Genomic DNA, 27772 nt, shown 5'->3' with positions numbered 1-27772 from the left:
ATGTTTTATCATACTAGTACCTATAATTAATATTATCTAAACGTATCCTTGTTTTCACTTTAAGTGGGGCTTCTATAAAATTTACCTATATATATGTAAACGGAAAACCGTTTTTGATCAGAGCATTTTTAAACAAAGGTAAGTGCTTTTCAAGTAAAAAAAACAAATAAATAACCTCCAACAGCAACATGTTGGAATATTAAAAATATTTATTGTGCGGACCAAATCCACAACCATAGATCTCTTCTCCACTAGAGCCATGAGCTAAACAGTCCGATGGCCTGCTGCTTTGTAGATTATGAGAAGGCTTTCGCACCACCCATCCCTCTGGAAGATACTGTGAGCATGCGGGATCCCCCCAAGATCATTGCCATAGTCAAATACACGAGAATAGCGAATGCTGTGTCATAATTGGTGACACTGTCACGGAATGGTTTGGGTTTACGACCGGAGTCAGACAAGGTTGTGTCCTTACCCCGTTTCTCTTAATCATCCTCTTTGACTTCATACTGCGGAAGTCAATACGACCCGACGATGGCATACCTGTTACCCCCACATAACTTTACCATAATGTATTTACTTACGCTTTTTAGAATGACATTATATTAATTAATAAATTTAGGAGGTAACTTTGAAAAGAGGTCAGTTCAAAAAAAATACTGAGCGTGTACTAATATAATTTATTTTTGAAACTTGCCAAATTTAGGATAATATAACCGTTTAAAAAACTTAGATTATTTGAGAAAAAGTCTTGAGCAACGGGTACTACTACTACGGGTCTACTTCACTCAAAGGAGTAGATGAGATATTATGACAACGAGTCTCCGTAAAATTATTTAAAAAAATATATCAAACAAATAATTTAACATTATCATGAATAAGAATGGTAGTTAGTCATTTTTTTTAACACATACGATCCATATTATAAAGACACATAGATTGCAATAACAAAATGTGAATTCGATAAGGCTATGGGAGTCAAATCAGCAACGTTTGCAATAAATGAACAGTGATATACCTATTATGCAGATATTGCTCCAATGTGGGCGTACATTATCGTATTATAAGAGCATTCAAGCTATGCATTTAATAAATTAACCTCAAAGATGCAGGTAGAGAATAATATTATATTTTGTTCAATTATGTTTCAGACGATGAATATCCTCGCGGTATTTTTTCTAGTCGGCGCGTGGTGCTCGGCTGGCAGCGCCGATGTCCAATCCTTCAAAGGCTACAAGGTCTACCGGATAAAACCGACCGATCAGAAGCAGACAGACTATCTCATCAAACTGGAAAGTGAAAATAACAATTTAGACTTTTGGTCTGGGCCCAATAACGGCGATATTCCCGTGGATGTCATGGTCGCTCCTAAATATCAGAACTACTTCAAGAGTTTGATGAACACGACGAATATCAACCCTGAAGTGATGATTGAGAATGTACAAGAGTGAGTTTTCTTTTTACATAATATATCTAACTAGTATATAACAATAGTTATTGTTGTATAATTGTTTTTATAATTATTATATAGGTATATTTATATTGGTACTAAATAGTTTAACACCACAAAAGCTATATCATTGTCATTGGTACGTACATATTCATATAATTTAAGTATTCGTAATTATGTAAGTACATTTTTACAGGGGCAGTTGCTTATATGGTTATGCACTGCACTCCTTCCATTTTCGTAAAAAGATTGAATTTTATCAGTTCATATATACAACTTATTTCCATCCATCAGTTTGGCTACATATTATATCACATTGTGCACCATTTTTATTTTCAAATAATTAGATAATTACCTATGTATTACAAACACATTAAAAAATCATACTATATACCTTCACAATATGGATAACAATAGATTTTTGTACGGAAAATAGATGTTAACCACTTGCTCAACCTTTTTTTCACGTAACACACATTGAAGAACAATATGTGCATTTTGCTAGACCCATGATTCAAAAACGGAACCCTCAATATTATAAACTGATACAGCAACCGCATGGCTATCATGGGCGTAATGTTTTAAAATATTTAAATAATTATTGTCAACTCTGCTTGTGCTCCGAGTCAGTTTTTCATTCGCATATTATATTAGGTATCTCTGGTATCCTTTTAAATTTTGGATGTACTTTAGTATTAAAAACATTCTTAATCATTCATTTTCACAACTCATATTATTAATAATATTCTTAAACGTATCTAACCTTACATTAATTTACTTCCACAAATGGAAAGATAAAATATTATCTAGAATCTATATAGAACTTCTTCTTCTTATTGTGCTATCCCCTAGCGGAGGTCGGCCACCATCAAGGCGATCTTATCTTTGTCTTCTGCTACCCGGAACAGTTTGTCAGCTGCACTCGTACCAATCATGGAGGTTCTTAAGCCACGAAATGCGGCGCCGTCCTCTGCTACGCTTCCCATTGATCTTTCCTTGAATGACGAGTTGGGGAATGCTGTATTTTTGTCCTCTCATAATGTGGCCGAGGTATTGTAGTTTCCTGGTTTTGATACTACGTAGAACTTCTCGGTCCTTCCCCATTCGATTGAGAACTTCAACATTTGTCACCCGGTCAGTCCAAGGAATTTTGAGGATGCGAAGGATGAGAATACAGTCAGTCATTATAATTTCTTATTATTTTTTTTTTATTTAATTCGCAACTGGAACATTTATTTTTCTCACTTTTTAGACTCATCTCCAAAGAAACAGTCTCCGGTGGCTTGGGCCGCTCTGGCATGACTTGGACAAACTATTACAATCTCAAAGAAATTTACAACTGGATGGACAATCTCCCTCTCTCATTCCCGGGAATAGCAACCGTCGTGAAAGCAGGAGTGACCCATGAAAAGCGTGAAATCAAAGGAGTGAAGATTTCATTCAAGCCTGGAAAACGCGTAGTCTTCATTGACGGAGGTATGCATGCCCGCGAATGGATTTCACCAGCCACTGTGACTTACCTCATAAACGAGCTTTTGACTAGTACTGATCCAGATTTTCGACAGATTGCTGAGAGCTTTGACTGGTATATTGTACCAGTTACAAACCCTGATGGTTTTGAGTTCAGTCATTCAAAAGTAAGTATTCAATAAGTATTTACTAATAACTCAGCGTCTTCGAAACTCTTCGACAAAGTAGTATTATCAAAACATGAGAAACTGGACCCTGTAAAAATAAAAATAAAGACAGCTTATATAATCACTCTCTAACTCACTTTATTAAGCCATTAATAAATTAAAGTATAGCTTTTACCAAGGGTAAACATGGCAATAACTGTTTTTAACTATTACAGTGACCTACCCATGGCCCCCACAAAGAGGGGGCTGACAGAGCTCTATCCTCGGTGCCCGGGCTCTGGGGGGGGGGGTGGCGTGGTGGCTTGACCTGATAATTGATATAAACACACATCACAAATTTGCCTCAATGCGGAAAAAAGTCTAAAAAAATGGCGCTATTTTATTTGTAAAGTTTTAACATTTTAAAATGTCTAGTGTGATGCAATTTTTGATTATTGTATGTCGATATTCGACAACTCCATGAATCAAATGAATTTATTCAACAATACAAAAAAATCGCTGAAAATACACGGGAATATGTACCTTTAATTTTACCTGAAACAACATTTAGAAACGATTTTGTAAAAAGTCCCACTGCCTTTAACCCTAGCGATAGGTAGGGGGGCCCGCTTTAATAGTGGGGGTCATGGACCTACCCATACACTAAAGTATCTCACCGCTATAATGGATTTGTCCAACTACTAAAATAAGTAAGCCGATTCAACTTCTCCAAACTATAACATTATAAAAAAGTGGCTTTTTGTGACATAAGGAATAATTCATATGGCAAAAAGAGAAGGTCCTTGCGTCTCCGAGTTCTTTCAGGAGAAGACAGCCTTTGACACAAATACGTTAAATTCCTGTTTAAAATTGAAATTGTCCAGAAGGGGGTAAACTGATGTTTTCATCTGGGGACAAAAGAACTTTTTAAAAAAATAGGACCTTACCAGTATACGATGATCATAATGCTGCGTGTAGTTGACTTTTTGATCTGGACCGTGAGACCTTTTACTTGACTGGTGTCATCAGTTATCTAACTCCAACACGTCATTGACCGTAAATACATTGACAATCCGAGTATAATATACTTACTAATAATTTTTATCATAAATATTTAATTCTTGAAAAAAAAATCATGCTGTTGATTGAATTAAGTTTGTAATGCTGCAGAGAGAAATCTGGCTCTCAGACTATGATTAAGTAGACAATTACACAATTTAAGGTTAGGGTAATTAATATATATGAAAGTATTAATTTATTTTCTCCTGAGGAAATTTCATATAAATAAAAATTTAGACCTTTTCAGGTTTTATGTAATAATACTGAAACCTTTATCGTAAAAAACCAATAAAGAAATAAAAAAAATGTAGTATAATTTTAATATAAGTATTTATTTTGCAGGCAAGATTTTATCGTAAAACAAAAACTTATGAGGCTCCCTGCAGAGGTACCGACCCCAACAGGAACTGGAACTATCGCTGGGGAGGTAAATTTAATATTTTTTTCAATGGTTAAAATATTTTCATTGCTTATAAAAGGTATCCTTAAACCCAATAGATAATAAAATTGTAAAAAATAACAGAGAATATTCATTATTATTTAAAAATTATTTTGGACATATGGAAACAGCGACTGTTCTTGACAAAGCGAATTCTAGACGTATAATTTTGGGCCACAAACAACATGAAAAATGTTGGCTTTCAATACATAATTTTTTTCTGGTTTATCAGCATAAGCTAGTGGCTTTACGTAACCCCACATAAAGTAGTCCAGAACTGTCAAATCGCACGACTTATCGACAAATTTTGATTTCAATAAGTCAATGGTTGTGGTTGCTTTATGGCATATAGCGCCATCTAATTGAAACCACATATCGCCCGGATGAATGTCATCTATATTTTTTTTTAAATCATTGATCATAATCCGATAACGATATCCATTGACCGCAATGCGAGCTCCGGCCTCAATTTTGAAGAACATAGATCCGATGATGCCACCAGCGTCTAAACTACACCAAACAGTGCATTTTTGGTGTCTGTAGGTCGTAGGGTCTCTTCTGGATTAGTCAATCTGTGGCAATTTTATTTATTACCAAATACGCTAAGCCAAAAAAGTTTTTGTTCAAGCGTGACTCTATTCAAGATGATTTTCCAGACTATACTGATATTAAATGATTTAAAGTAAGCGCAGTATCACAGCTCGGTTTGACAGTAAATTTATCTTAGTTTATCTTATCAAAAAAACCTCTTACGTACTGAAGTATGTATGTAGGAATTTTGCTTATTAAAAAACCTTTTAATCGAAAAATTGGCCTCATCGCTCAATTTTTTTTTACTGTAAACCTATAAAGTCTATAAGTTGTACAAATCGACGACTAATTTTCAATATAAATTTTGATAATTTGGTAGCGTTGTCCAAGTATGACTATTCGCAATGATTTGCCAAACTATCTATACTGATAATACAATGACAAAAAGTGAGCGCAGAATCATAGGTCAGTTTGACAATAATTAACTCTTTTTTAAGTTCTATCTCAGCAAAAATAAAATACCCGTTATGTAGCGATGTAAAATTAAGGTACGATTTATTATGGCTACAGTCATAATATATTTTTTCGTATTTTTTACTTTGGCGACATCTATCTATAAGCCCATTATTTTGACTTAAAATTACAGTGCTGTGAATGTCTTTTTTGGCATCAATCTCTATACGGTGTATGCCTGAAACTACATTAGTTTTGTAAAATATATTGTGCCGCTGCTGCATCTCGTGCATCACCTTGCCTAAAACTATTCAATATGATCAATGATTTTAATATATCCGACTACAACTTCACCCATGTAAACGCATTTTTAATATTTTTCAATCAACGATTTTTAAACTTTTTAGGCTTCTTAATGAAATTACGTATCAGATTTTTCAATTTTTGCGTAAATTAGTTAAAACTGTGCATTTACAATGTTTTTGTTATTTTAGTATGATGATTTATAAAACGTAAGCAAATATTGTTTTATGTGTGAGATGTAAGTTTGCCATTTGTGACTGGGCACAGTGCCTGAATATGACGATGAGCGAAACTAGGGGATGCAAAAAAAAGCAAATGCAAATACGAAAACTAAAAAAAAATATATAATTCATAATTTTTGTTCAAATTTGAAATGATCGACGCTGTCAAAGACCGTCTTGAAGTATAATAGCAGGTAGTATTTGTTATAATATAATTAAATAATGTATAATACTATATACTTTGGTATTGTTGATATTATTATATAGGATTTAGTATCTAAAAAAAATATTAAATACCTGTGACATGTCGATTTATAAAATCATAGATCCCGGGTTCGAACCACGGGTCTGCCAATTTGGCATGGTATTTTTTCAATATGTTTGGACTCAGAGTATGGACCCTATAGGTCAAGTAAGGGGCTAACGTTGATTTTTCGTAAAACATAAATCGGTAAAGAAACATAACATGAGGTGAGCAAAATCCACATAGGAAAAGAGCCAAATAATTATTTAGATAAAACGAAATCATATAAAACGAGTTAAGTAATCAAATTGTTTTCTTATCAGATTCGCCAGGATCCAGCACACACCCATGCTCCGAGTATTATAGAGGAAAAACACCTTTCTCAGAAGTCGAAACGAAGAGCTTATCTGATTTCATTACACAATTTGGAAATAAAATTGATGTCTACCTGTCCTTCCATTCCTACGGTCAACTTCTTCTCATACCTTATGGGCATACTACTGAACATTTGGACAACTTTGATGATGTGGTCAGTATCAATTATATAAAAATATATTTTTAAGTTATAATATTTACATGTTTATTTAATTGTTATACAATTTGGTTTTTATATCCCTTTCTGATATTAATTATTGAGTAAATTTAAAAAAAAAACAAAAAAATTATGATTAAGTCGTTTTCCTACATCACTTCTATTTTAATTTTAAGTAGTATTTAAATTTAGATAATAATTCGCATTTGCAGCTTATATTCTTTAGATACAACGTGTATTTAGTCGTGTACAACGTTATTTTGTAATAAAACCTATTTTGAAAAAAACTGAAGGTTACGCCGTTTTTACTTTCTAGAGTCGATATAATATCAATACTTTAAAGCTCCTTGCCTGAGTTTTTTTATAAATTTGACAACATTTAATACATTACACGTATCTGTGGGTACTGAAATACCACTCATATTTTCATTCTTTCAGAAAAATCTTATCTGATAATAATAATTGTAATAATTTGAATTTTTTTAAGTTACAAATTGGAAAAGCTGCGATAGATGCTCTTGCTAAGAGGTACGGAACTAAATACAGAGTTGGGAATATTGCTGATACATTGTGTAAGTATTTAATTCACTATAAATACCAATAGATTATGATTTTGATATCATAGCAACCATCTCCTAAAATACAATTTTATTTATCCCTCTGTTCTACATAGAATATTTAAGCAATTTCACTAACTAGAGTTTTTAGAATTTACACCCATGTTCTTAAGGCTATAACTCAGTTGAGGCACGACCTAAAAAGATCGTGGCTAGGCGATGCGCTGATTGCGGGTCGTGGGTGCAAATGACGCATGCCGAACGAAATATAATTTGTCATATAAATCCAACATGCGTCCATTTAATGTTCTGTTTATTGTTATATTAGTAACAATATTAATATATTCATTGACATGTTTTCTTTTTCAAGTAAATGGGTAACGTTTTTTAGTCATCTTTAGACGATTTAAGAATTAATACTCCCGTCGCCATCACGAAACAAATTTACGTGTTCATAGCTCGACGTTCGCTCTCCGATTGCCAGCGAGTCGAAAAGTTCGTCGCACCTATAGTTGAAAATTATTTTCCGTTTCACTGAAGTACCGTCTTAAGCAATTTCACTAACTAGAGTTTTTAGAAGTTACAACCATGTTCCTAAGGCTTGTTTAAAATATTGTATCAATTGAATGTCGCAAATCAAAACTCGTCCGTCTGCAGCGTGTCGAATACGTCGACGTGACGTCATAACTATTCACATTGGTGGAATGCGATTTTTTAGTTAGGACAAAACGTCTAGTGCTGCTTGCAACAAATCGCATGCGTCTTGGACTGCGAATCGAAGTCACCAGAACGCATACGCAGACTTACGAATTAGTCATCCCTATACCGGTTCGCCGGTCATTGCATCCCGATATATTCACGTTTCGAGAGGTTCTTCATTTTATGCAGCATCAGAGCAACGTTCCTAGAAGGTTTGTTTTATGACTGTGTGGCTGTATGGCAGACGGGCGAGTTAAGCTGTAAGAGCCGAATAAGATTATATAGTTATATTATTATAATATTACAGTTTGATAAATTGATACATAACGTATCATTAGAAAATGTGGTTAAAATAAGTCTATAAAGATGTATCAATGTCATTGGGTCTAGGAAGATTTAGCACCGGACAACTGAATAAGAGGAAGACTTATAATAAGACTAAGAACTATAAGAGGAAATATTCAATATTATTATTTATATTTCAATGATTATATTATGATTTAATAGTTGGTGAGAATGTAAATATGCAGACGTAAACAATGATTTCATCGTGGATATGTTTAAGTTCCAACGAAAAAAGAGTTTTTTATTTTATATAAAGTCTTAGGCATGGTAATTCTCAATTCGCGATAAAGAATACATTATGGTAAGAGTAAAATGAATTCAAACTTCAAGTAGTAGATAAAAACTGATTAAAAGACCTCGTCTACACGTGTCTACGACAGTGCGGCGTCCAATTGTCCGGAGGCCAGTCGTCCCATTCCCATGTCATTAAAGCTTTGATATATTTAAAGGATGCACCATTACAAGCAAAATCTAAATATAAAAATAGGTAGTTTCACAGAAATTAGTATGGACATCTTCCAAAAATCTGTGATAATATAAAACCAAATTAACTCATTTTGAGAATTCGCCCATATTGAAATGCAAGTACCTTTCGTAGAGTTTTTTTCAGCCACTTTCATCTTTTTTTATCTGTTTATTATGGGATGGCTCAGGCAGGCTAAACATCAGGTCAGAATAAAAATTTGTAGTCATTTCATTTGTACACACAGTGTTTTTAAGACATTTATGAGTAGACCCGTCAAAGACGAGCGTATGCTTGCCTACATAATTTACTTATTTTAAAAATATATTTTTCAGACCCGGTATCTGGTACCAGTACGGACTGGGTTAAAGCAACCTTCAAGGTCCCAATTGTGTACACCTATGAACTCCGCGATACAGGGAAGGACGGTTTTGTCCTGCCAACAGAGCAGATCATCCCCAACTGTGAAGAAGTCGTTGATTCAATTGTTGCCATGTTCCAAAAAGCCGCAAAGATGAATTACTTCAAGCTAGGCTGAAATTTGACGGAATATATATTTTTAATACAATAAAATAATCACCTTTCTTTCGTTTTAAAAAATGTATAATTTTCTATCAATTTTTTAAATATGATTCATTTATTATTGGTGTTTGGCGAGCATTGATTTTAGAGTTTATCTTAATAGTATTTACTATCATCTTAAAATTTAAATCATTGTAACCATAAAAAGAATTTGAAATTAAATTTATTATAATATAATAGAAGTGAACTGTTCCTCTTCTTAATAGTTATCATCGTTGGTCGCGGCGATTCACTTCTGGATGAATACCTCCTCTAGCTCCTTCCACTCTTCTCTCTCGATAGTTTTTATCTGCCGCGTACATACACCGAATTTATGAGTTCGTCTATCTATCCATTGGTTTTATGGCGTTCCTGTATGGCGGAATTTTTGTCCAGCGATTGTCCACTCGCTAAACCCACAACTAGTTATAGTTAACTAGCACAGTCAGCCGGCAATAGTCAGCTGTCTTTGCTAGACATTAGATTTGAATTGGTGTCCTAACCACATAGTGGTGAATTTTAATATAAGGAAACATGTATAATAATAATGCTAGCTTTGATTAAACTTCGGGTGCTTATGTACTCACTGTAATAGATATTTAAGATGGCAGATTGATTTTTTCTTTATGGTGGACTTTTGCTCAGTTTATAACAATCAAATGGACAAGATAATAGTTTTATTTATCGTAAGTACATATAGGTTATTGCAGTAAAATAATACATTTTGTTAATTATATGGAAGAATATCTTTTTAGGTTGAAAAAAAATAATAATACCGGTTTTTCAGTATTTCCTATTGAATATCGGTATTAATTCCGGTATTCTTGAAATATATGGAAAAGACAGAAGTATATACAAATAAATACTTATATAGTATTTAAATATAAGAATGTCTTTGAAATATTAATATTTTATAGCGCACACTATTTCTGGTCTGAAATAAACCAGACATCGTGTAAGCTGACAAAAATACAGTCATATTAAACCTTTTATGTTAATTGATACATTTTTTTCTCTTTCAATACCGAATATATCGGTTTTGCTCGATTTTAAAACCCGGTATTTCTGTATCGAAAAATACCGGGATACCGGTTTTGATATACCGGTATTGCAATCCCTAGTAGGAGTGGGTCCATATGCTTTGAGTGAAAATTGTATTAAATTTTAAATACTAAATGTACCTACTACCGAATAAATTACAACGTGCTTAATTTATTATTTAACCAACCGCCTAGGGGAGGAATAAAAATGTTATTGTCTAAAAATTATCATCAAAAGCGTAAAATTGAATTGACTTTATTAAACCATTACTATACTACCTCTTGGTTTTAAACAGTTCGGCACGTAACATGGGTAATTCCGGTATGGTGTAGCCTAGCATGTATTTTTTTATAGGTAATAAAATAGCAAATAACATGCATATCATAATATCGTTATTTACAATATAAAAGAAGAAGAAACATAGTATTATATAGTTAATATTATTAAAATAATATTATCAACAGTGTGTATATGTCACATCACATGTTTTCTCCGATTTCAGCAAATTCTATTCATATAATCATATTTTATATAAGTAGTGAAAACAAATGAAAATCATTGTTTTATTAGTTTGACAGCTGATAGTACCTATAAGTAGTGCCGTGTTGTCAAATTGTATTTTCGTAGGTAGTTATTAGTTGAAGGCAACGTAACGGAAGGCAATTGACGTCTTTGAGATGTGGTGATGGCGCCGAATGCTTCGTATTTCTTGGACTGAGCACAGGACGAACCAGTAAATCATCCAGAGACTGAAGATAAAGGAACGGCTCTCGGCAATATGTCTGAGACGAATTCTGCAGTTTTTTTAGACATGTTGTCAGGCGCGGACCGGACAACCTGGAGAGACTAGTGGTTTTGGGAGGCCTCCAGAGAAGGCGAAACAAAGGAAGAGCGTCTGCGCGCTGGAGCGACCAAGTGAAAGAGCTGACTGGGGGCACCATCCATTGTGCCCTGAGAGAAGCGGAAGATCGAGAAGGATGGAAAGTCTAGGTCGCTCAAACGATGACGAAATTCAAATGTGTTCACGATCATCAGCCATGAGTGTACGTTCAAGAAGAAGAAGTAATATGAATAATAATAAGAAGAAGATTATACCTCTGATTGTGTGAATTTTTTCAAGATTATATCCGATTCAAAACATTTGAAATTAGATGCTATATTCCGTAGTTTTAGCAATGTTCACTCTCGTAAACATTGTTTATCTGAAAATCTGAAAATAGCAGATTTTGTTTTCTATTTTTTCGTGATCTATTTTCGAAAACCAATAAAACAGTCATAACATTCAAATTTAAATTTTGACATCTTTACCAAATTGAGGGTTAATAAAAAAACCACAACATCCTCTCTTATCACAGGAAAAAAAATATTGTTCAAATTATTAATTGCCGAACATTTTTCCCAAATAAATTTTTATACAGGAAACCACAATTAAATTAAATATTTTAAATATAGATATATGTAAAAACTTCCGATACATTGTGGTTGACTAATTAATAACTATGTATAAGTGCATAGGTACATTTCATACATTATTTTTAATTCTTTGCCATCACTGTGAGTAAACTGTTATACTGTTCCTGAAGTGAAATAAACTTAATATCCTATCTAAGTATCTGTTTCAATAATCGAGTGCCATCACATGCCGATCTTCCCTAAAATAAGGTAATTTACTGACAAAATTACCTCAGAGGCCTATCTTATCGATAGCCCTCTATAATAATAAATTCACAAACATTTATGTGTATTAAATTTAGGAATTCAATAAATTAAAAAAATAATTTAATTAAAATAAGCGACATAACAGAAAGTTATTAATTTAAATAAATAATTTATACCTGAAAAGTCAAAAAAAAAACCCTAACTTATTAACAGAATAATTTAAGAACTCGCAATGATTGGCACCTGGCGCCTAGTATTATAATAATGAGATGGCGGGTGAATTGTTTTGTTCAATATGAATAATTATTCTCAATAACGTGTACTATATTTTTACCATCACTTGTATTGTATACTAGGTACTCGTACTATGCCTTACATTTACATACAAATATAAATTAATAAATCAATCGGAAAGTACGTGAATATCACATAATCTGTGATATTTACATATATTGCCCATACACGTTGCATTTCGAAGTATAAGAAAATCAACGCTTGTTGCATAATTTGAGTGCATTTACATTTATAACTTTACTGTTCCAGTCACTTTATTCAGTCAGATTATTAAGATATAAATGCGGAAGCCATATATTTTATTTATTTTTATTATATTTTTGCGCGTAAATCCTCAATTACATTGAGCTTCTTTACGAGCTGTTTATTGGCGAATTTAAAAGCGGGCGATTCAGCTACTGCGATTTGATGATTACACACAAAACTTTACATTCGCTGAGAAGCCACAAGCCAGTGACTATTTTGACAGAACGTAGTTCGTTTTTTTACCGGGAGGTTGGTACTGCGCAGACGCAGTAGGCCCATACGCCGGCGTGTAACGTGTAAAGTTGACCGGCTTTCAACTTTTCTCGGTAGAGTGTTTACAACCTGCTTATTAGCTTATTCGATGATTACACTGGGCGACTTTATAGACAGATTGTAAATTCGCCAATAAACAGCTCGTAAAGAAGCTCAATGTAATTGAGGCTTAAGGAACAGGAGGTATGTATGTCCGTATTTTTTGAGCTTTGTTTTCTATTTATACATAAATTAACTAGAATTATTTATATTATTAGTTCATCGTGCTTTTATTTTCCATTAGTACTTTTTTAATAAATTAAGGCACTGTAAACTCATCAAAGCACACTTGGGTGCGTGGCGAACTCAGTCTTGGGTATCTGCCCCTGAGATATTCCCAAGCATAAATAGTTGCTTATGCTTTACATCTAAATGTAGGATTTCGTGTTATGGTGCAAGGCGGGTTGGTTTGAAGGGGGCACAATATATGAGGTAGTCTCAAAAATTTTAAAATTATTTTAATGTCCAATATTGGTCAATATATGTCATAATGAATATATTATGTACTTATGGAAAAATAATATAAAGAGTGAGTAAATTATTAAAATAGAAAATAATATAAATTATAAGAGTTTTCACACACAGTTGACAATACATTTAACTTCTTAAAGCCTGAGAAGTAGTTGATTGAGATTTATTACCATTTTCCTATCGCACACTGTCTTGTTTTCGTAACTTACATACAAATATGCATAAGAAGTTTTTCCATGTACCTGCATAGTTTGCTGGTCGATATTATGTACTATCTTCACTTTCAACTGCATCACCATTATTTAAAAAAAATCACTTTCTTCCAACAGATGAATATCTTCCTGGTCGCGGCGTTAATCGTCGCGATCGTAGCCGCTGACAGAAAGCGGTTCGATGGGTTCAAAGTGTACCGCATGAACCCCACAACTCAGAAGCAGCATGAGCTTCTCAGGCAGATGGAGACTGTTGGACATCTGGACTTCTGGACCGGAGTTAACACAGTCGGCAATCCTGTCGATGTGATGGTTCAGCCTCAGGAGCAGGAGGCTTTCGTCGCAGCCATGGAAGCCACCAGCATGGAAGCCAAGGTTCACATCAAAAATGTTCAAGAGTAAGTTAAGATTTTGTGATTGTTTATATTTTGACTTGAATAAAAAGTCAGTTAATGGAAATTGAAGTTATTTTTTTATACAAAATCAAAAATAACAAATAAAAAACAATAATATTTTTAAGTTAGGTGTTAATGTATTTTTTTTTTTGTAAAATTTTTTATTCATCATAAATTAATTAAGTTTACAAAACAAAGATTATACTTATACGTACTTATAAGTTATTTATTTATTTAAAAAATACAAAACATTGTGGACATAACAAATCTAAATTCAAGACGTACACAAAATGAGATTATTATTTAATAGGTGCATTGTGGTCTTAGTTGTTGAGCAACAATTTCTTTTATATCAATATCAACATGTGTTGTGGCAATAATATTTATTTATTTGTAACAAAATATTTTAATTCTCATCGACAAATTTATGTTTTTTTCAAGCTGGAAAAATAAGCGCTGACTTAATACATTGGTCGCTAAAGGTAACGACCAGGTGGCCATTCGATATAATTAGCATGCTATTTAAATGCGGTAATTAAAAATACATTGGACGCTAAAGGTAACGACCAGGTGGCCATTCGATATAATTGGCATGCTATTTAGATGTGGTAATTAAAAAGTATTTATCTAGTCTGCAGTCAATGTGATTTAAAGTACTACAGTCATGTACTGCTTAGGTAATAATAAAATTTAAGGTAATTTAGTTTTAGTGGTAAAACTTTTTTATGCGCTGTTTTGTGAATTCAGGGCCTTCTATATAGTCGGACTGTGGCATAAAAAACTATAAACTTTGATTGTATTTCTAGTTATTGGTAATAATACTCACCTACTTTTAATGCACTATTATGGTAAACTGTAAAAAGTGTTGATTGTTTCGTATTGAGGAAAATGGCAATACATTAATGAATATGAACAAGAATCTTTATTTGAACATGTTATCCATTGGATTTAAATTTGAGCAATGACTAGCACTACCGTAGGAAATCGCAATTTAATGCCATGGTTTGAGTGAATTCCGTTATAGCAACACACAAAAATGATAGTTAAAACGAACAACTCCCGAGTGCTTTCGTAAAAATCTAGACGCCAAATCAATTATGGCGAAATCATACATACAACTATCGAATGAATAAACTATGCTAATACCTACGCATACTAAGAACTCCCGAAAACGATTTCTTAAAGTGGATGACAGCTTGTCTGAGAAAAGGTATCATGTTAGTTGGATATGTTCGCCAATGGTTTATATTATGTAGTGGTACTATAACTAAACGAAATCACGAAATTAAAATAGTATGGATTCAAAGGCCAGTCACATATAGACCAAGACTATGAAGCCAGTATAATTTCCATATTCAACAATGCAGATTTATAATATGATAGTTAAACACAATAATTATGGTATTGATTTTTAACTTACTTATTAAAAGAGGTTAGATATTACAACACTCTACTGTGCCATAAAAATAACCCCCGGGAATTTACATTTTGAATCATAAATGCTTGCTAATACGGTCAAAAGACAAATACTGATCCTTATAACCATTTATCATGTATAAAAAGTCCTAAAACAGTTGTGATGGCCGCTGCTATGATGAACCACAAGGTGCGCTAAAGGTAGATAATTAAAAATAAAAATCAAACTGCGTAAATTAATCGCGATTACAATCATACATCGGTTCACACGTCTTTGCTACATACTTATTACAGGTTGATTAGCATTCAGAAATTTGGTTTTATATTGCTTTGCAAAGAAGATAATAATATGAGGCGTCTAATTACAAAAAGCGACAAGCCCACAATTTGATATTTGCGGGAAACAACGTTTTTATGTTTCAAGCTTCAATTATTTGTTTTAACATGAGATAACTTTTTCTGTTGTATTATATGTCAAAATTAGAACCAAATGGCAATTTGTTTCAGCCGATAAACTTTTGAATGTAATAAATATAGGCAAAATAAAATTGGACGTAGCGCCACTTGAACCACACTTTTTAATTTATCCTGCATAAGGCACGTATATCCGTGGCACTGTCACGAGTTTACCGGATGCTACAGCATGGGAGGCGCCATTTCCAATAATGAACGTTCCATTATTAGCTGACTTAAACACGCGCTAAATCAACCAAGCTTTATAGTATGAAACACGGACTTGGCGCTTTTTGTAATAAATCTAAACATAACATATTTTTTTCGTAGGGTTTTGTTGCGTTTTGGAATTTATAGATCAATACATATTGTGTAAAATTATACAAAGAATACGTGCTTATTTTTTTCGCGATTGTGGCCAAATGTGGACTTATCGCTTTTTGGAATTAGACGCCTCACATTATTGTTTGCCCTCAGTTTTCCAAGTACTGGTTGTTTATTCCATCATTCGAAAGAATGTCTGAAAAATATATTTAATTGTATTGTTCAATAGAAACATGGACGCTGAAGTCGTTGGAAGCTATGCTCTCGATGGTATGAAGTGGGACATGTATTAAAACCTCGACGATATCAACGCATGGTTGAAAGACTTGGCCAATAAATACCCCGATAAAGTGTCCGCTGTCATCGGAGGATCGACATACGATAAGAGAAGCATCAGGGGTGTCAAAATCTCTTTCAACACCAGAAAAAAGAGGGGAGTTTTCATCGAAGGAGGAATCCACGCTCGTGAATGGATCTCACCAGCTACTGTCACTTTTCTGGCTAATCAGCTGTTGACCAGCACTCGTCCGACATTCAGGAAGATCGCTGACAGCTTTGACTGGTATATCTTCCCAGTTACCAACCCTGATGGATATGTTTACAGCCACCATAAGGTTAGTATTTGCTTATAATTTATTATATAATATTCACCACTAAAATATTTGATCTACCGCTGACAAACTCTACTGATGCTCTTATAAATAAATTCTCTCAGCTATATTTAAGTATATTATCAAAAGTTAATTCTATATTAGGGAAGTACGTTGAGGTATGTAAAAATAGTAGAAATTCCTCAGTAAGAAGCAAGACACATCCTGAAAAAACATACTCGTCTGATATTATCAATATTAATGATACAATTGAAGTTTTATCCATAATATAAAAATATTTTTCTTTAGTAATATCAGCGTTTCAAACTTTTCTTTGATACTTCGCATAAAATAAAAATATAGTACATTAAAAAAAATGTCCATTTTTTTGTTCTTTTATAATTGAAATATTAATTATTCATAACTAGGGCCCGGATTTATATGCCAGTGCATGTTTTGTTAGGGTGTATGCACAGCTATGAGAGTTGCACAGAAATATGTTTTGAAAGACACAGAATCCAAAAATAAATTTTATTGTGCATAATATAAACGCATATTTGAGACGTTAGAGCATATTTGAGACATTAGTGCATATTTCATAAATAATTGCATATTTTAGAGTTTTTGAATTTATAATTTAGTTTTTTTTAATTAATTTATCGAAATATAACTATGCTAATAAGGAAGATAGTTTAGATGCACTTGCATTTTTAATGCCATCTCCGAGTCGTGGATTTGTCAGAAAAAGTGAATTTAACTAGGGCACTTTTATTTAAAGTTTGCCCAATCACATATGTGGACGTTGAGAGGTCGTTTTCCGCATATAAACAAGATACCGATGCGGAAAAATTTGATGCCAGAGATATTGAAAAAAATATTGCATTTTTTTTCAGGCAAAAAACAGAAAATAGTATTTCGGAATAGTTAAGTGTGTCGTTTTTATTTTTGAAGTTATGTTTGGTTTACATTGCATTTATTATTTTATTATTTGTACTTATGAAAAAACTATTTTGAAAATTGTAATTAAATAACTTTATATTCATTGTTTGTTTTTTTGTTCTGCTATCATATTTTGTTGAAATTCGATTTTTTGTCAGTAATATTAGGTAAAGTGGGTATTTACAATTTTTCACACAAAAAATGTCAATTTTTAACTGCATATTTCTTCGGTTTTAGTGCATATTTTATTGATTTTAAGTGCATACGTGCATGCATATAATCATGTTTTTTGTTGCATATAAATCCGCTCCCTATTCATAACTTACAGATTATAATTATTATTATCATTAGCAAAAAGTTTTTTAACTTTTATTTCGATATTTCTGAAGTAATGATAAAACTCTCCAAAAATAACAGTTTTGCAAAAACTCACGCTAAAGCTGTCAGATAGCAACCATGGAGTGGTGACTGGTGAGGTAAAGTATGGGTAGAGGGGTGTAAGTATTTTATTTAAAAATTAAAATCAAATCTTGTCTGTATATATTTATTTCATTATGTATACGCGTATACTTTTATTTCTGCATTTCACGTTGTAATGTTTGAAGAAAAACAATGTGGTAAGTTCGTTTGTTGAAATATGTGCGTTTTTCATCTCATTTTCTATACTATGTTACGGATAGCTCGTGTAAGCGTTATGTTATGATGAAAGCATATTTTTTTCATAATTGTGGTAACAGGCCAATCAAAATTTTACTATAGATAGACGGTGAATAAAAATAAGAAAAAAATACTTTACAGATTATTATGTAAAAAAACTTTTTTACATTGTTATAGGACCGAATGTGGCGCAAAACAAGGACACAATACGGAAACTGCTTTGGAGCTGACCCCAATAGGAACTGGGATTCTCACTGGAGCGGTAAGCCAACATTCGATCATCCAATTCAAAACAATTACATCTCCATTTTTACAGTAACGAGAAAATTAATTGAAAGTTAAATACTGCATTATGTTACGATTTTTTTTTTGTTTTCAGCATAAAAATAAATCATTTAAAATTATTCTCAATACAAATTTCGTTAAATATGATGTTGGAGCCTTATTTTAGCATATTATAATATGGTCTTTTTGCATTTATAAAATTGTATCCGCTAGGTGCCGGACGAAATCCCGAAGGCTGAAATCCTGAATGCCGAAATCCCGAATGCCTAAATCCCATAAGCCGAAATCCCGAATGCTTTAATCCCGAATGGCCAAAATCCCGAATGGCCAGAATCCCGTAGGCCGAAATCCCGAAAAATAATAAAAAAACAAACAGCAATAATTGCGCAATCTCAACACTTATCTTGAATTGCGTAAATTTTACAAGAGAGACAAAAACCATTTTTTGTAGAACAAATGGATTTCGGCTTTCGGGATTTCGGCATTAATTCGGGATTTCGGCCTTCGGGATTTCGACCCAAACCCGTATCCGCTATCTAAGAATTCCTTTGGTGTATTGCATTTTGTGTAGTGTGTATGAATATGGGGAAATAAATTAATATGGTCTCTTATGTTCGACTTCACATCTGGAGTCAATCCAATGTGATTTTGGTGTTTGGCACCAGTTTGACCCATAAGCTTACTACGCGAGTTTCTAATAAATGTATCTCTAACATCAAAGTGTTCATAATGAATAATTTACATAACTTTATCACTTGACCGTCCTAAGTTTAATAAAATTATAGTAGGTATGCCAAATTGGTTTGTCATTTGGTTTCGCCTACCGTCACCCATCGGTATTTAGGAAACACCTCAGAGACATGACCCATTACAAAATGTTGCTGCTTGGCATTGTCTCCCCCTTTCCAGAAATTTTCATTAATTATAAGTTGACACTAAAAACTTAACTTAGGTCTGCACTTCAATTTACAAGTTTCTGCACATGCACCCTTAACTGATTTGACAGAAATAATTATTCTGCTCGAAAGGGTAAGATGCTTCTCGCCATAGTTTAATTTATTTTACCACGTTTTTCTTAGCTCGTATTCTTGTTTGTCCGGTGGTTGTTTATCCAGTACAAATCTTGCGATAGATTTTTAACTAACTTTCCGACTAGCTAGACATTTGAAACTTTTTGAATATATCAGAAGACGATGCCAATGCATTCTTTTAATACTTTTAGCCATCTTTAATTAGAATTGAATTAATTTTCAGTTAATTCTGTTTTGTATGAAAGGTTATTTCGGAAGAAATCCGTAATCCAATCCACTATTATTGGTTGCTAAGGGGGTGGTTCTTGCAACTAAATTATTAATATAGACGTGCGTTACTATGAAAATCAAAATGACATTTCAGTATTCTATATTTGTTTGTTTGTTGCAAAATAGCAAAAAAATGATTTGTTGACAATTGACTTATTTGTCCTAAATTATTAATACATAGAATTGTCAAGTTTATATGATTCAACAGAAAACTTAAAAACGTGGTATGTAAAAAGTTATTTTTATCTTGTAATTATTTCAATATATTTTTATTCATTGAATAAAACAAATAATTACTTGATTAACTATTTATTAGCACTTGTGCAAGTACGTTAGGATTAAAATTCTCTTGACCTAAAAAAAACCGTGTCGCTGACTAGGAATCAAGGGTAAGTCCCTATTATTGGAACCTTGCCTCAAACCATAAACGCCAGTTACCAATATCAACGAAACATAAGAAACGCTTCAGTCAGTAATTATTCTTCATCTTATTCTTCTTCATTCTATCTTCATTTATTCATAATATGGTTCTTATACCATTCATCTGATTGCGATGAAACTTTCGCCAGTTGTTGTGCGCACACCCACAAAGGTTTCTGAATTAGTACAACTATCTTCTTCTTCTTCTATTCGTATACGTTCCCATACCAAATTTGGAAAATCTATGCTTCTCACAGTGACAGCTGTATGTGGCCTGCTCACGCGTTGGAAAACCTTCTGATTTATTCGTGTACGCACCAGACGGAAAAACAAAAAATATTGTGTATCCAAAAGCACTTCAATAAACAAAATTAAAACAAAAATACTTTATTTCTTTGAGTGGCATTGCAATGCATGCCGGGTACTCGCTGGTATTATATAAATATCAGCGGCGAAGGGTAGAGGTAGACTTTTTAGATTCGATATAAATAGTGCATACTACACTCTTGTCAGTAAGTTATACTTTTCATTGAATTAAAAAAATACATTTTTCAGATGGTGCTGGTTAGTTTTCAAATTCAATTAAGCTTTGCCTAAACCAAACTAGAATAGTTTAGGTATGCTATGGGCGATCTGACAGAAATAGTGGACACCTTTTCAGTCATACTTTTCGTTCTCATTGAATTAAGAATTCATAATATTACAGCAGGCTTTTTATTCATTAAACTCTGCCTATACCATGGGTGGCCAACCTGCGGCCCGCTGGGTGTCAACTTGTGGCCTGCGGAGCAGTGAATCTTCACTCACTTTCTTACATTGTTATTGCAACCAGACGTGACACAGAGAGCGGCGGTTAAATACGCTTCGTTGATATCCGACTTGAACCTTGTATTCAAAAACCGATTTCAAGATTTTAAAAAGCACAATTTGCAACGCCATTCTCCGTAGACGTGAATTTATTACCGGGAAATTTACAAATGGAACATTGTGAAATATGTTGCGGTTGCAGGTAGGTTTGGAAGAGTTTTACAAAACATATTTGGACAAATAGAAATATCCTGCATTTTACAAACATGCTCTAATGATGATTTCGCTATTTTGAAATACTTACACGTGTGAACAGCTTTTTAATCGGATGAAGCATATCAAATCCCGAGTGAGAATACAAATCACTGATGTGCATTTGGAAAACTGTTTGCGTGTAGGAACAACCTCACTCGCTATCGATGTTCTGCCACAAAAAATCAAACTTCTCACTAAAAGTTATTATTTTTATATTATTTTGTTAATTTTTGTTTATTAAAGTTTACTCTAATAAATATGTTTGATTATCAATTTTGCTTTATTTTATTAATATATATAATATATATTTCTTTTTTGTTTTATATAATAAAATAAAATCGGTTGTGCGGCCCGGTAGGAAATCTCATTTTTAGAATCTGGCCCGGCTGCTGAAAAAGGTTGGCCACCCATGGCCTATACCAAACCATAATCAATAAAAATTATTCTTCTATCTATAAAATATCTAATATTATGTATGGTTTAATGCAGGGGGGGGGGGCAAACTTTTTGGATGGAGGGCCAAATTCAAGAATTCAAAATGAGTGGCGGGCCGCAAGTAAAATACCATTTTTAGATATACACTATTTATTATCACGAAAAATAAACATTAATTAGAAGAACGAAACTGTTTTTTTTTAACATTTTTTAAATTCAGGTGTTAATTTTGTAGTTGATATTCTCAAAACGGCTTGTAAATGGGCATCGGAGATATTTGATCGTAAAGAATTTTTATTGAGGTTCATGATCGAAAATGGTTGTTCACATATATAGGTTGATCCAAAAATAACGAACATTTTTCTTGCATAATCTTTAAATTGGTCGAATTTGTCTGAATTAAGGGCCTTGTAAAATTTGGAGATTTCTTCACGACGATGCAATTCTCTTAAATCAGTGTCACACTGCAGATCAATAATCTTAAGTTGTAGCTCTGTCGGTACACCATGCCCTTCACATCTTGACGCGGGCCCCGAAGCCAGGGTCTTGGGCGGGCCCCCTACCTATCGCTATGGTTAAAGGCAGTCTGACGCTCTCCAGTATTGTTTTTCAAATGGTGTTCGAGGTCAAATAAAATTCAGTGTAATTTAGCGATTTTTTAACACAGTATTTCTCAACACGTCCCAACAACTATATGTTTTAAAATGGTAATAAGTTCGAAGTAAGCTAGCGCCGCAGGCGACTTTTTTTTGCTATTAGAGCAAAATTAAGATGTGTGTTTATCTCATTTATCTGGTCGACCCGTCACGCTGGGCCCCCCCTGAGCCCGGGCCCCTAGGCTAGAGCCCTGTCAGCTCCCCCCTTGTGGGGGCCATGCGGTACACTATCAATATCTATTGAAAATGGATTGCTTACTATTGCTAAACTTGTCTCAATTTTTTGGAAGTCACCAAATCTTTGTGAAAAATCGTCATTCAGAGCTTTAATAATTTTACCATATTATTCAAATTTATATTCTGGTATATTCAGCAACTTCAAAGTTGGAAAGTGGTCCACGTTGTTATTCGATATTTGTCGAAGGATTAACTTGAGTTTTAATTGAAATCCAATCAAACTTTTTACCATATCATGGGCATATATTTTTTTTCCTTGCAACGCGGAGTTAAAAGTATTTAAATATGTCACGATGTTCAACGTTGAAAATATTGGTTACATAGTGTGAGACGAGACGCAAGGAAGACGTACCTACTGAGATAACACATTTACGAAGCAACAAATTCTTCAAATTTTAATTTATTGTCAATATTTCTTAAAAAATTATAAAAAAGTTATTCGTAATCAGAAGTACAATTAATGATGGCGGGCCGCAAAAAAATACCCGGCGGGCCACATGCGGCCCGCGGGCCGCAGTTTGCCCCCCCCTGGTTTAATGGCATAATTTTAGATATTTTATAGTTCTACTATTATGGTTTGGATTAGGCGCGATTTAATTGAATTTTATAATCTTACAAATACTATCTACACATTGTTGCCTTAGCTCAATGAAAACAATGACGTTTGACTGACAAATTTTTATGTTGAATCTTAAGAGCCTACCCTTTGCCACTGAAACATATGTATATTTCTATGGATGTATATTTCAAGATGCGGTTTACACGTCGGCGTATAATGTAGTGGGTCCCATGTTCGAATCCTGGGTCTGACAAATACAAATATTGGTTTTCAATTTGTGTTTGATGTCAGAGTATAGTGGCCACGCCGACTTCATATCAACAAATGCCAACTTTGAGGCATTTGAAAAATTTGCTGCGTCATTTGAAGGACGGAATAATTCCGATCCCTCCTTAGATTCATCACTTTCAACTCCTAACTCCTCTGTTTCGGCAGAGTTTTAGTACACAGGTACAGAGGACACCTTTATGTCAGATAAATGAGCGCAGAGCAAGTCAAGACTCTTTTTATTTTCTAAAACTCTTTCTTTAAGCATGGTTGCAACATCAGTCCCGTGCAGCATCGCTTCGGGACAAGGAAGTGTGGCACTAAAATCTTTTCATTCTGACACGTTTATAGCGTCATGGAAGGCGGCCGTGCACAAACCGCGGCTGCATATACGTGGCGGGTGTAGATGGGGAAACTCAAATCATAGACCTAATAGGCTGAGCAAGTGGCTAACATCAATTTCTCGAAAAAATAAATGTGTTAATACAAACCTCTACTCTGTGGAGGCCCATAATTTCTCCAAGGATTGAGTCATTTACAATTTTCAATTCAATTTCAATTTCAATTTATTTATTTTACATATTGTGGACATTACAAATTATAAGTTTAAGACGTTCACAACATGACATTTAGAAACAAAGATATATTATTAAAACAGTTTTATGTACAGTATAAATGTGTAAATACAAAAAATATTAAGTATATAGGTACAAGGAAGTACACCGGATGAGTTAAGCAGACACTATTTTAAGAATTTAAAAAACAACGTCCACCTAAATTCACCCTCACGTAAGTGGAATATATCAATATCCGAAGCGATTTCATTAAACATGGTTATTGCCCTCCCAATTGGCATTACTAATGGCAGGTTAGTTCTGCACCGTGGGAGAACAAACAACGGATGCCCTCGATTCCTAAGGTAATTATCAGAGACACACAAGCCAACACCACCAAGAATGGCAGAGTTCACATTTACGCCACGTATTTACAATGAATAAGCAGCATGGATTTAGAGCAGGCTGTTCAACGGAAACAAACCTGATGGTATTTACTGATTATGTGTCGTCAGTACTAGATAAAGGCAGCCAGGTTGACTGTTCTTACAATGATTTCTCGAAGGCATTTGACAGAGTCGATCACGATATTCTAATAGAAAAACTTCAACTAATTGGATTATCTGATCGATTTCTCAAATCATTCGCGAGTTATTTTAAGAATCATCAACAATACGTATCGTACGGCCTTTATCAGTCACAGACATTTGAAACATTTTCTGGTGTGCCTCAAGGCTCAAACTTGGGTGCATTGCTGTTCACGATTTTTGTAAATGACATAGCATTGGTAATAAAAAATGCTTTGTTTATGTTGTTTACTGATGACTTGAAACTGTTTATGGAAGTTGTCACCTTGGACGATTGTCGTCAACTCCAACTTGATATAAATAATATATTAGTTTGGGGCAGGCGTAACAAACTGGACTTCAATATTGATAAATGCAATGTTTTATCGTTTACTAAAGCCTCAAGAGTATTATTTTCTCAGTATTCGATGCATGGCAGATTTCTCTCGCGAATATCACCTGTAAGAGATCTTGGAATTACGTTTGACATTAAACTGATGTTTGGTGGTCATATAGATACCATTTGTAAAAAGGCTCTAAAGATGTTGGGCTTTGTCTTGCGTGCTTCCCGGATCTTTTCGGATGTTATGGTACTAAAAATTCTCTATAACTCATTAGTTAGAAGCAGACTTCAGAGTGGGTCTATCGTTTGGGCCCCCCGCATCAGTTGAAGTACAGCCTTATGGTGGAGATATTCCAAAAGAAATTTTTGAGACTCCTTTACTTTCGGCTGTATGGATATTACCCGTGGCTCTATCCAACTGATTTTCTCTTAGGGATGCTTACATACTGTAGCTTAAAATTTAGAAGGGATCTTTATTTAGCTACATATTTTTTCAGACTTATACGCGGCGTAAATGTGAACTCTGCCATTCTTGGTGGTGTTGGCTTGTGTGTCTCTGATAATTACCGTAGGAATCGAGGGCATCCGTTGTTTGTTCTCTCACGCTGCAGAACTAACCTGCCATTAGTAATGCCAATTGGGAGGGCAATAACCATGTTTAATGAAATCGCTTCGGATATTGATATATTCCACTTACGTGAGGGTGAATTTAGGTGGACGTTGTTTTATAAGTTTTTAAGATAGGGTCTATCAAAGTTCCCTATGTGTGCTTCCATCTACTTTTACTTTATTATTTTATTTTATTTCTTTTCTTATTTTTATTACCTATTGTATTATTAACTCACACTTCTCGGTATTTTAATTTTTTTTAAATTATTAACACTTATTTTATGTCATGTCGTGAACGCTTTGAATTTATAATTTTTTATGTTCATTATATGTAAAATAAATAAATTTTACTTGATTTTTTTTGAAAATTTGATAATATTATTCCTAATTAGCATTGGACATGGTCAAAAGGAAAAAAAAAGGATACGAAACCAAATACACGGTTGGAACCACTGCTGAACAAATAAGAAGTAAATAATATCTAATTACTAGTCTTTTTTATTTATTTTGTCATGGAATACCCACACATGGAATAACAAAAGAATATAAGATTTATTATTAATAATTGTTGGTAAAAGTGTGACACATTTTGTTAGTAGTAATGTTCCGTGGAATATTTTTTTGAATAAAGCCCGCGAATTGATATGGCGTACCTAAGTATTAAACTGTCAGAAATAAATGTAACCTTATTGCAATGTCTATATAAATGTAGACATTTATATTGCACAGTATTTACGTGTAATAATTTTTAACGATTAATTTATTTTAAGGCAATAAAATATTGATGTTGAAACAAAACACAATGCACTGTTTGCTTCATCACATATAAGTCAATCATTGATATGTTGAGTGTACCTATATCATACATACCCACATTCCAGTTAATTTCATCTTACTTTAACGCATTTAATTGTTAATAAGCAATATCTCTGTCGCACTCAAGTAGTATGTTATGTGTTATGTTCACACTTTTGCACTATCCCTATTATAATAGTTGAATTAGAATTGTAATAAAAAAAATAATATTTTTTTCATAGTTATAAAAGGACAAAAACCCACTAGCGGCGGAAGCCCCGATTGGGTGAAGGAGACGTTCAATACTCCACTCGTATACGTCTATGAAATGAGAGATACTGGTACTTATGGATTGATCCTTCCACCATACCAGATCATTCCTAACGCTTTGGAAGTGATGGACTCCATCGTTGAAATGTTCTTGGAGGCAGAAGAGGAGGGCATCATCGAACTGGGATAGATTTTGCAATTATTATTATTGATAGTTTGGTACTTAATAGCAATCAACTTTTATTACCACTATACTAATTAATGATACCATTAATTACTATCATCGTATAACAATTGGTCGTTGAGTACCTTAGTATCAATAATGTATTAATACTGTGAAAAATGTATTATATTTATTTATTTTTTTGTCTGTGATACCTTGAAAATAAAATGGAATAATAACTAAAAATTGACTGTATAACTAATTTTCGATTGATTGATAACAGGACTACAAAACGCCGCAATTGTATTGAAAATATGGTTCTTGACTATTTAGTGGAAGCTAGCGGCAAACACATTTTGAAAATAGTTATAATAATATAATTTAGGTTAAGTTATCATTCTTGAACTCATGAAATTTAAAAATTAGGGCTGTTCCCGCCTGGCCTCCAGTAAACAGAAACCGAAAAAATATTTTTGATAAAAATGTGAACTGTTATAATTTGTAATTGCATTTTTACGGTTTCTTGTACATTTTAACACATATTTTGAAATGATGTTAACAATTATCTATATATTTTTTTTTCTTTTGACCATGTCCGATCCTAATAGGATCAGTTATGGTCTACCACAGTACTACAAAAGAAATAGATTTTTGTTTTTACAAAAAATGGATATTATCCACTTGCCCAATGCATGAATTGAAGTGTCTATCGCGTAGGCCATACATCACCTATTTAATTTAGTTGAAACCTGAATCTCATATCTCGCA

General features: G+C 33.5%; 1 protein-coding gene and 1 pseudogene across 2 annotated transcripts; both read left to right on the top strand.

Moving 5' to 3' along the window:
• Nucleotides 1-276: 276 nt before the first annotated feature.
• On the top strand, nt 277-9450 carry LOC147071215 (zinc carboxypeptidase-like). Its single transcript, XM_085948547.1, has 7 exons — nt 277-339; nt 1152-1447; nt 2703-3087; nt 4468-4552; nt 6640-6845; nt 7336-7420; nt 9248-9450. Exons 1-7 carry the CDS (start codon nt 277-279, stop codon nt 9448-9450), a joined length of 1323 nt encoding a protein of 440 aa, XP_085804673.1.
• Nucleotides 9451-12043: 2593 nt separating this feature from the next.
• Nucleotides 12044-27083, top strand: LOC147071214 (zinc carboxypeptidase A 1-like; annotated as a pseudogene). The gene is made up of 6 exons (XR_015070843.1): nt 12044-12176; nt 13826-14106; nt 16526-16910; nt 18660-18744; nt 26169-26246; nt 26814-27083. The product of XR_015070843.1 is annotated as a zinc carboxypeptidase A 1-like (transcript).
• The last annotated feature ends 689 nt before the right edge of the window (nt 27084-27772 follow it).

The sequence above is a fragment of the Rhyacophila brunnea genome, unplaced genomic scaffold (genome assembly GCF_057557595.1).
Source record: "Rhyacophila brunnea isolate RB1 unplaced genomic scaffold, BYU_Rbru_1.0 scaffold_20, whole genome shotgun sequence".
Taxonomy (NCBI): domain Eukaryota; kingdom Metazoa; phylum Arthropoda; class Insecta; order Trichoptera; family Rhyacophilidae; genus Rhyacophila; species Rhyacophila brunnea.
The sequence above is the reverse complement of the archived record's forward strand: the minus strand, read 5'-3'. Positions and strand labels throughout refer to the sequence as shown.

Bases quoted from the DNA above. Each gene is read 5' to 3' on its own strand.
- LOC147071215 (XM_085948547.1), top strand. From the start codon at position 277: ATGGCCTGCTGCTTTGTAGATTATGAGAAGGCTTTCGCACCACCCATC. The intron at 1,448-2,702 runs GTGAGTTTTCTT...CTCACTTTTTAG, and splicing joins ATGATTGAGAATGTACAAGA to ACTCATCTCCAAAGAAACAG. The intron at 7,421-9,247 runs GTAAGTATTTAA...TATATTTTTCAG, and splicing joins GAATATTGCTGATACATTGT to ACCCGGTATCTGGTACCAGT.